Source organism: Dermacentor andersoni, chromosome 5 (genome assembly GCF_023375885.2).
Source record: "Dermacentor andersoni chromosome 5, qqDerAnde1_hic_scaffold, whole genome shotgun sequence".
In the NCBI taxonomy this organism is placed as follows: domain Eukaryota; kingdom Metazoa; phylum Arthropoda; class Arachnida; order Ixodida; family Ixodidae; genus Dermacentor; species Dermacentor andersoni.
In genome coordinates, this window is record NC_092818.1 from 45770079 (window position 1) to 45778504 (window position 8426).

An 8426-nucleotide genomic window follows, 5' to 3' on the forward strand; every position below is an offset into this window, starting at 1 on the left:
CCCGGTATAAACCGGCTACGCTACGCCACTCTCTTTGGGAGACATCACTGTCAGCGAGATTATCGACCATCCACACAGCGCTACATTTTGGCTGCAGACCGCCATTCTACAAGCGTTGCCTAAAATCAGCGGGCACTATCTGATTCGAACATGCAGCTATTAACGAAGTACAATAAAACAAATTTAAAGTGCTCAAAATGATTTTCTTCAACAGTTCTGGAAAGCAGGGCCGACAGCAAAAATGCGAGGTGTTCGGAAAGAATATATTGAACATTTCCGAAATTTTATTGCTATTCTTTAAATTTGTATTATGGTTTAAAATTCGTCGCGCATGCAGTAACAAGCAAGTCCGGGAGCCCTTATTGGCGTTCCTACGCATAAAGTTCACCTTCTACATGTCACCCCTGCCAGCCATCGCGCCAGTTACGTTGTGCTGCACACTAGCTATTTTAAATGCTTTTTTGTGTGAAGGTGCGCGCCTATTTATTTGAGTCACCTTGCCGCGAACCTTCTTAGACAACCAGGTGTAAACAGCCAATCTGTGGACGCGAAAACAGAAAGCTGAAATTCAATTCACTTTCTTTATTTCTTCACGGTGCTGTCAGTCTGTAATTTGGAAGACGTGCTGTGATCGCGTGTAATCCTGAATGAATGAGTCTGCAGAATTGATTATTCCAACGAATCCTTCCTCCTGAGTCCCACGCATGTTTCCACCAAGAGCCAAAGTCTCTGAAGTTCCTCCGATAGGTTCACAACACGGCGTGGTTGACATCGTCGTTTCCGCCAGCCACGTTGCCCGCATCCCTCTGCTCAGGTGCCTCGGCCCTGGTGCCTTCAACGGGCTTTCCTACCGAGTTCACGTCATCGTTGACTTTGGTGCTGACAACGGCTGCCTGCGTGACGGTCCCAGCATCAACGGAGGCGGGCGCTTCTTCTTCGACTTTGGTCCCATCGCTCTTGCTGGTAGCGGGGGCATCGTCTTCGGCTGGTGGAGGGACCTTCTCCTTGACTACCTTCTCCTCAACCTCAATCTTTTTAGTGGTGGCTTCGGCTGGTGGTGGAGCCTTTGTGGTGAATGTTGGGTAGAGCGGCACGCAGCTTACATTATAAGCGTGGTCGCAAACGTTGAGAGCGTCGTTGAATAGCAGGCCTGCCGGACATGGCATAAGCACGGGAAGTCCCTGGGGGTAAGCGGGAAAATAGGACATTTTACGAAGACAGTGTTATTTTGGCGTGGAAGTGGTGCCGTCTGAGGCGATACAATGAGATGCGCTCCGACAGAAACACGCGATACCAGATTCGAAATACGGAATGGTTTAGGAACAGTGCTTTAAGATGCACTCCCACGAAAGCTAGTTGCAGGTCCCAACAGCATGAACGAGTGTTCACAGGAGCGTTTTTGGTGTAATGTAAGGCACTCGTGCTGGCTAACTCGAAGCGTCGTGAAGTGTTTCAAGCTCAGGCCATTAAGTGTTTGTAAGGGAAAGCTTATGGGCTGAAAAGAAATGAAGATTAAGCCTAATTAATATGTGGATGTCACACATGCCACAGAGACGACCTTACTACAACATGTCACACATCACATACGTGCAAGTATTTTAACTGGTAATTTAACTTTAGAAATTCTCGCGAACGCGTGTCATGGAACAATAATGAACATGGCGAAAGTCTTCACATAACGCGACTAATGATTTGAAGAAACGCGTGGTAGAAAACGCAAACTGTTGCGATTTTAGCCGACTGTCCAAACTAGGGCATAATCCTATTATGGAGCTTAGACACAGGCGTAGAAACGAAATGGCTTTGTGCGTGCGAAAGTTGCGCTAACAGTAAAAATTTATAATGACACTGCTTGATAATCGGCATGAACAGAAACTGTGGCTTAGGAAACAAAGACAAAGGAAATTGATTTACTTAACTAGCAGAAAGTGCGCATGTACGATAAACTTTTCAAATGCTTTCACTTTATTTAGAAGCAGTGTTTTCTTAATAGCGAACATCCTGAGCTGATGTTCTTGATTTATGTTCCACCAGCCAGTAATTCAGTCCTTCCTTAATTTGGAGTGATTATTAAATGCAATTCACAGTAGTGTATCACAATAGGCGCTACATGAGCAGAGTTCCGTAACATAACATGCGTGAAAATCCAATACAAGCATATCAATACACAATTAGCGGTCACGTAGTCTGTGAGGATTATACATGTCAACTACAAGAAAGAGTAGAAAAAAATTTTTAAAATAGAATATTTGAAAAACGTTAATTACAAATTTGAGTGTTACTTTTACAACGCAAACCACGAAAAACGCTAATTCCTGTAGTAATATTGATTAAAGTATGTAGTTGAAATAAAAAACTGCAGGTATGAAGAAAATAAGTATAACTACAGGAATGATCAAATGAAGTAACGCAAGCATATTTGGAAGAACACCAAAATGTCTAGTTATAGATCTTACTAGATTCCATGTGAAAAAAGTACTAGCAGATATTCCACAGATCAAGATTTCAAAGTGCTTTAAAAAATACATCAATCGTTGGACTCGTCACCCCATCTGCAGGAAGTACACTAAAGTCGGAGGTAGTGCGAGGGAGGAATGTGTTTTTAAATGTTTTTGTTTTGCATGAGCCCTCGGCCATTTTTTCGGGGTCGTAAGAACGTATAATACGGCATGCTACACGTTTGATGAGCATTCTTTGTTCGATTTCTAACATGTCGTGGTGTGATTGCTAGAGAAATTTTAGCCTCTCGTGATACCGCGGCGTTTTGAGTTGCTCTAGCTGGGCAGTTTGCAAAAGCGCCAAATGTAGTGATTGAAAAAATACGAGGAATACTGTCGGGATCATGACATCCCTCGGGAAGTCCTCCAGGTTGCCAGAAAGCCAGAACGTTTACCCCCGTGGTGTGATTTCATAGCGTTATGTGATTGGACACTAACACATCTAAAGAAAAGAGACACACCACATGAACACATTATACAAGAATTCCGCTCTCTTCAAGACAAGTATATAAACTACATAGAATTTTGTACTGATGGTTCTAAAACGGACAAACACGCGGGTGTAGGGGCCGTAACATAAAATTGGGAAACAAGTATTCGATTACCTCAGCATGCCTCTGTCTACACAGCCGAAGTGTACGCGATATGGACGGTAGTTCAAAAGATCATTGCTGACAAACTTGAAAACACTGTCATATACACAGATTAATTAAGCGTACTGAAGGCTCTACACATGAAATCCCAAAGTGAACCCTTGTTAAGCGATATTTTGAATGCATTAACGTCAAACAAATATGGCAGATCAATTAAGTTTTGCTGGGTACCAAGCCATGTTGGAATATTGGGTAACGAAGCGGCGGATAGATGCCCATCAATGGCAGCGTACAAAAACATTCAAAATACAGCACTTCCATATAAAGACAGCGTCAATGCGATTCGGAAGGCCTTGACGTCAAAATGTCAACGCGATTGGGACACTTGTATAAGCAACAAGCTTCATCTAATTAAACCTGTAATTGGCGAGTGGAAATCATGCAGTCACCAGCAACGATTCTACGAAGTGATCTTGTGTCGACTTCGAATTGGACACACACATCTGACGCACAATTTCCTTCTTCGAAAAGAAAACCCGCCAACTTGCGAAAAATGTAATGAAGCTCTTACAGTCATGCACATCTTAATAACATGTCCACACATGAATACACTGAGACGGAGGTTTTTACACAGCCTGTATAAATTGCACATTCCATTACACCCTGCCCTATTACTAGCAGATGACCCCCTAGTGCCAATTCCTAACCTCTTCGACTTTTTAGAAAAAACCGGTTATTTACACCAACTATAATGTAATGGAGGTTTACCTGCCCTAACGTTCCGTTTGATTTTGTCTTGTGACTGGCGCAGCATGGCCTTAGTTGCCTTTGTGCCACTAAACCCAAACTAACTAACTAACTAAAATAAACCTGCTTGGACACTTTACAATCACGCAGTGTTAGAGTCTCTCCAGAGTCCCATACAGATGCCGTATATCCTAATATTGGTCGGATAAATGCTTTGGGTGAGCAGATTGGGTGAGGGAACAAACACGCGTAAATGACATCTTAGTTGAAATCAAGAAAAAGAAATGGGCATGGGCAGGACATGTAATGAGGAGGGAAGATAACCGATGGTCATTAAGGGTTACGGACGGGATTCCGAGGGAAGGGAAGCGTAGCAGGGGGCGACCGAAAGTTAGGTGAGCAGATGAGATCAGGAAGTCTGGAGGGTCAACATGGCGACAATTAGTACATGACCGGGGCAGTTGGAGGAGTATGGGAGAGGCCTTTGCCCTGCAGTGGGCGTAACCAGGCTGATGATGATGATTATGAAATGCTTTGTATGCTATAAGTTGTATATCAAGCGTAGAATTGCACAATTCTATTTTAAGAAAGCCCAATTGTTTCAATGCCCTTTTTTCAGCATAGGCTAAAAATAAATTCTGGGGTTTTACGTGCCAAAAGTAGGATCTGATTTTGAGGCACGCCTTAGTGGGAGACTCCGGAAATGTGGACCACCTGGGGCTCTTTAACGTGCACCTAAATCTAAGTACCCGGCTGTTGTCACATTTCGCTCCCATTAAAATGCGGCCACCGTTGCTGGGATTCAGTCCCGTGATCACGTGCTTAGTAGCTCAACACGGTAGCCACTGAGCAACCACGGCGGATTTTCAACATACACTACATGTTCATTCTATCGCAGATCAGGCGCGATAATTGCTCCTAAGTACTTATAGCTATGTACGACACTCAAGGATTGACCGGCTAGGTTGTACGTCAAATTCAGGGTTCTTTTGTCGGGTTACTGTCATCGCCACAGTCTTTCGATTATTCAGAGACATTTGCCACGTGTAGCACCACTTTTATATTTTGGTCAATGTATTGTTCAATAATGTCTTATCTCGTCCCTAAGAAATTTCTTCATATAGTACGCACTCCATCTGCGAAAAGCCGGATTTCCATAAAGATGTTCTCAGCAATGCCATTTATGAAAAGCAAAAAACAAAAGAGGACAGAGAACCAGAGAACAGACCCAGGATGAAAAGCGGACTTCAGTCGAGTGGAATTGTAGCTAGAGCCGTGGATATTCGCACTCTCGACTCGGAATTCATTTTTGTGATTTCTTTACTAGAGTCGCTCTATTTTGTGATTTCCTTTTGCTCAACACTGTATTTCCCATTTATTTGTCAATTTGTTGAGTTGGAAATTTTATAAACACTAGGTGCTGATTCAGATCTGATTCAAGGCTAGCTGAACCTGCCACGTTCGGTGGAGGCGGGGGGCAATGTACGCAAGAAGGCTCATGTACAGATGTTTCAGAGTGCGTAGAACAGCGGTTGGTGAATTGAGGAATTATGCACCTGAATATAACTTCTGCGATGGAGGATGGCTACGTATGATCGTGCTTCCCTTGGGAAAATGTGTACTATGAAAATATATTATTATTATTATTATTATTAATATTATTATTATTATTATTATTATTATTATTATTATTATTATTATTATTATTATTATTATTATTAACCCAGTTTCATGTGAGTGCTTCTAGCACCAGCAACAGGCCCGTTAGTACTGCTGTTCTCTGACAGTATCGGTGCAGCACAGCTGCTTTTCCAAAATTTAGGCATATGAGAATTAAAGAACTCTGCTCACCGCAACCTAGCGAGGGAAATGCTGTGTTATAAACGCAGATTATTGTCTGCCCCGAGCACCCGCCGTATACCTGTTGGCACACGAAGTAAGAGGAGCAGTCCAGCGGGTTGGCGATAAAAGTGGCATCGGAGTCCTTGTCGTCCGCGGGCGGGCACCCCGAGAGCGCCCTTGCACTGCCCAGCGATACCACGGACAGGGCCACCAGCGCTACCGAGGACAGCACGACACCACGCTGTGCCACCATGCTGTTTAGAAGCGCAAGGAAAAAAATACATGTTTAGGTTAGGGTCTTACAATCGGCGAAGGGCAAATTATTTTGAGCTGAATATAAACAGTCTGGTAATAGTCCCTGAGTGACTACCTTCCGACGATGCTGGATTGTTTATTTTACGTTCATTGTAAGCCAGCATTCTCATGCTAGGCATTGCTGGATAAGCACAGCAAATATTTCAAAGCTGCTTGTTTTCGCACTTCAGATGCGAACATGAGCTCTTTGTATTACATAATGGTGACATCCTGAACGGGATGGACGCGTTACATATCCTCCCTCCCCTTCCCGAATCCTTCCTTTGGCATTATAGTTCAGAGCAAAACTTGCTCGAGCGAATTACAGGCACACCACTCGTTACGTTAGAGTTAAGGTGCCGCGCGTTAAGTGAGAGCAGCTATAACATGACAGCTGCCGCCGTCGGTAGAAGTGCATTCCTCTGGTGTAATTGAATAACGTATCTAAAACTTTCAGAACTAATTAATTTTAACCGAACCACAAAAACGAGAGACGCTCTTACTTCACTTGAATGCGACAGCAGCAGGTACCTTTTAATGTCAAATTTCGCACCGTAGAAATATCCTAAAATTGAAGTGTACGCATCTCGACGGTGGGCAAAGGAATCAAGAGGAATAAACAAGCTGTTAAGAATGTGAAAAAATGCAGATGAAAAGAGCAACGTTCTTAACGAATACTAGAATATCGCCTGAAAAAAATTGGGGTTACCACTCACGAGGAATTTTGTATGCTGTAACGGGCACGCTAAGCAGGCGTCATCCAAACGAAACGTCGGGCACAACAATGAAGGTAGCCAGTTGATGACGACCAGTTTTTGCGAACAGAAATGTTGGCGAGCCCAGCCACTGGACATCTTTATTAAGTATATGAATATACACTCTTAAACATATGTACGAATGTACAACCTTTATGTCGTATCTTGCCACACAACAATAATTGTCATTTGCTTGCTTGCGTTTCCTTTCTTGAGAACGCTGCGCGCGCTACTTTCCTGTCGAGAATGTTCGGTCGTGCTTATAACACGCATGCCATTCATGACTTGGAAGTACAGGGCTCTCAGTGTTTAAGAAATGAGATGCGGACAAGACAGATGACGATTAATTTTATGTAGCAAGATATGACCTAAAGGTTGTAATTTAGCTTAAGAGTGTTGCGTTACGTGCGAGGGGCGATTATCTAGGCAATGATCTTGAGGCATTCACCAATGCAGCGAGTTGCAGACGTCTGAAGGGGATGACAAAGCGCTTCTAAGCAAGATGAGTTCCATTGAATATAGTTGTGCTTTTTTTTTATTCATGTCTGCACTATATTTGTTCCATTCAATTTTCATGAACATGCATTTATTGATATTTGAAATAAATAATAAATTGCCGGGTTTGACGCGAGAAAATCTCTATGAGGCACGCCATGCCCTAGGGAGTGGGACCCTTGAATTATTTTGACCACCTCAAGTTCTTTCACGTGCACCCGATGCATGGTATACGAAAGTTCTTGCATTTCGCTTCTACCGAAATGCGGCCGCCACATCTGGGATGTGATCCCCGGGTTTAGCGAGATGACATAAGCCAGTTGCAGGCACGTGGGAAAAACTGGAAAATAGTACTGAACGCATACTGTTATTTACAGCACCATTTTGCACTGAGAAGTAGTTCTAGTACGCTGTAAGGGCCTACTCGCTTCATCACCTTATCTTTAGCTGCACGTTAGAGAACTACTACATCGAACCACTACATAATATACTACATCGCACATATCTTCAGCGGATTACTGGGAAGGCGCTTGCGGGTTGAGAAAAACCTGTGCACCGCATGCACCATTGCAGCGCACGCCGTGTGTCAGTTCCCATCAAGATTAGTAAGCAAAATTATTTACACTCACCTGAGTGCGATATCGCTGCGACTGCTATCCGTTGAGGAAAAGCTCCTGCTTTTATGCAGCTGGAGCTTCAGTATTGGGCGCGTTTTATTCTGCGACGCGAGAGAGACATCGGTCATGAACCCAACCGTTGCGCCAGAGACCTAATAAAAGGCATTGTGCGACAAGTCGGTGGGCTCGGAGGCTGCAATCAGGAGCAATATAGATCCACTGCTTAGAAATGCGCTGCAAGAAGAAGGCATTTAAGGCTTTCCCTGTGCTAAAGTCACAGTAGATAAACTCGAAGGCTCTATGTCACAGGTGATACCGATGCTCAATATATGCTATGGAACACGTGCTGAAATCGTTGTTTCTCTTCAGCATTTCTCGGGAGGGCGCAAGTGTTCCTACTACAATAGCCCGTGATAGCTGTGGTAGATAATGAATTGCGCCCTTGGACATTGCCGCGAATATTTACGAGAAACGTTGCCCCGATAAGGCGGAGATAGAATTCTGAAAATGGGTTCAAAGGTCAGGGTTGTAAGAGTCTGCGGATGCAACACGGAAGAACAGGTCGCACTCAACCAAATGCAGGTG

At 43.7% G+C, this 8426-nt stretch overlaps 1 protein-coding gene across 1 annotated transcript; it reads right to left on the minus strand.

Moving 5' to 3' along the window:
• Positions 1–567: 567 nt before the first annotated feature.
• LOC126530036 (uncharacterized) lies at positions 568–8144 on the minus strand. Its single transcript, XM_050177498.3, has 3 exons — positions 7854–8144; positions 5760–5934; positions 568–1181 (listed from the first exon to the last, which is right to left on the minus strand). The coding sequence occupies exons 1-3, from the start codon at positions 7967–7969 to the stop codon at positions 750–752; spliced, it is 723 nt and encodes a 240-aa protein (XP_050033455.3). The 5' UTR covers positions 7970–8144; the 3' UTR covers positions 568–749.
• Positions 8145–8426: the final 282 nt, after the last annotated feature.

What these genes read in the sequence shown, in the direction of transcription:
- LOC126530036 (XM_050177498.3), bottom strand. Translation starts at nt 7,969, where the DNA reads ATGACCGATGTCTCTCTCGCGTCGCAGAATAAAACGCGCCCAATACTG. An exon ending in CGCAGCGATATCGCACTCAG is followed by an intron (nt 5,935 to 7,853) that starts GTGAGTGTAAAT and finishes GCTTCTAAACAG; the next exon opens with CATGGTGGCACAGCGTGGTG. An exon ending in CTTACTTCGTGTGCCAACAG is followed by an intron (nt 1,182 to 5,759) that starts GTATACGGCGGG and finishes GCTTACCCCCAG; the next exon opens with GGACTTCCCGTGCTTATGCC.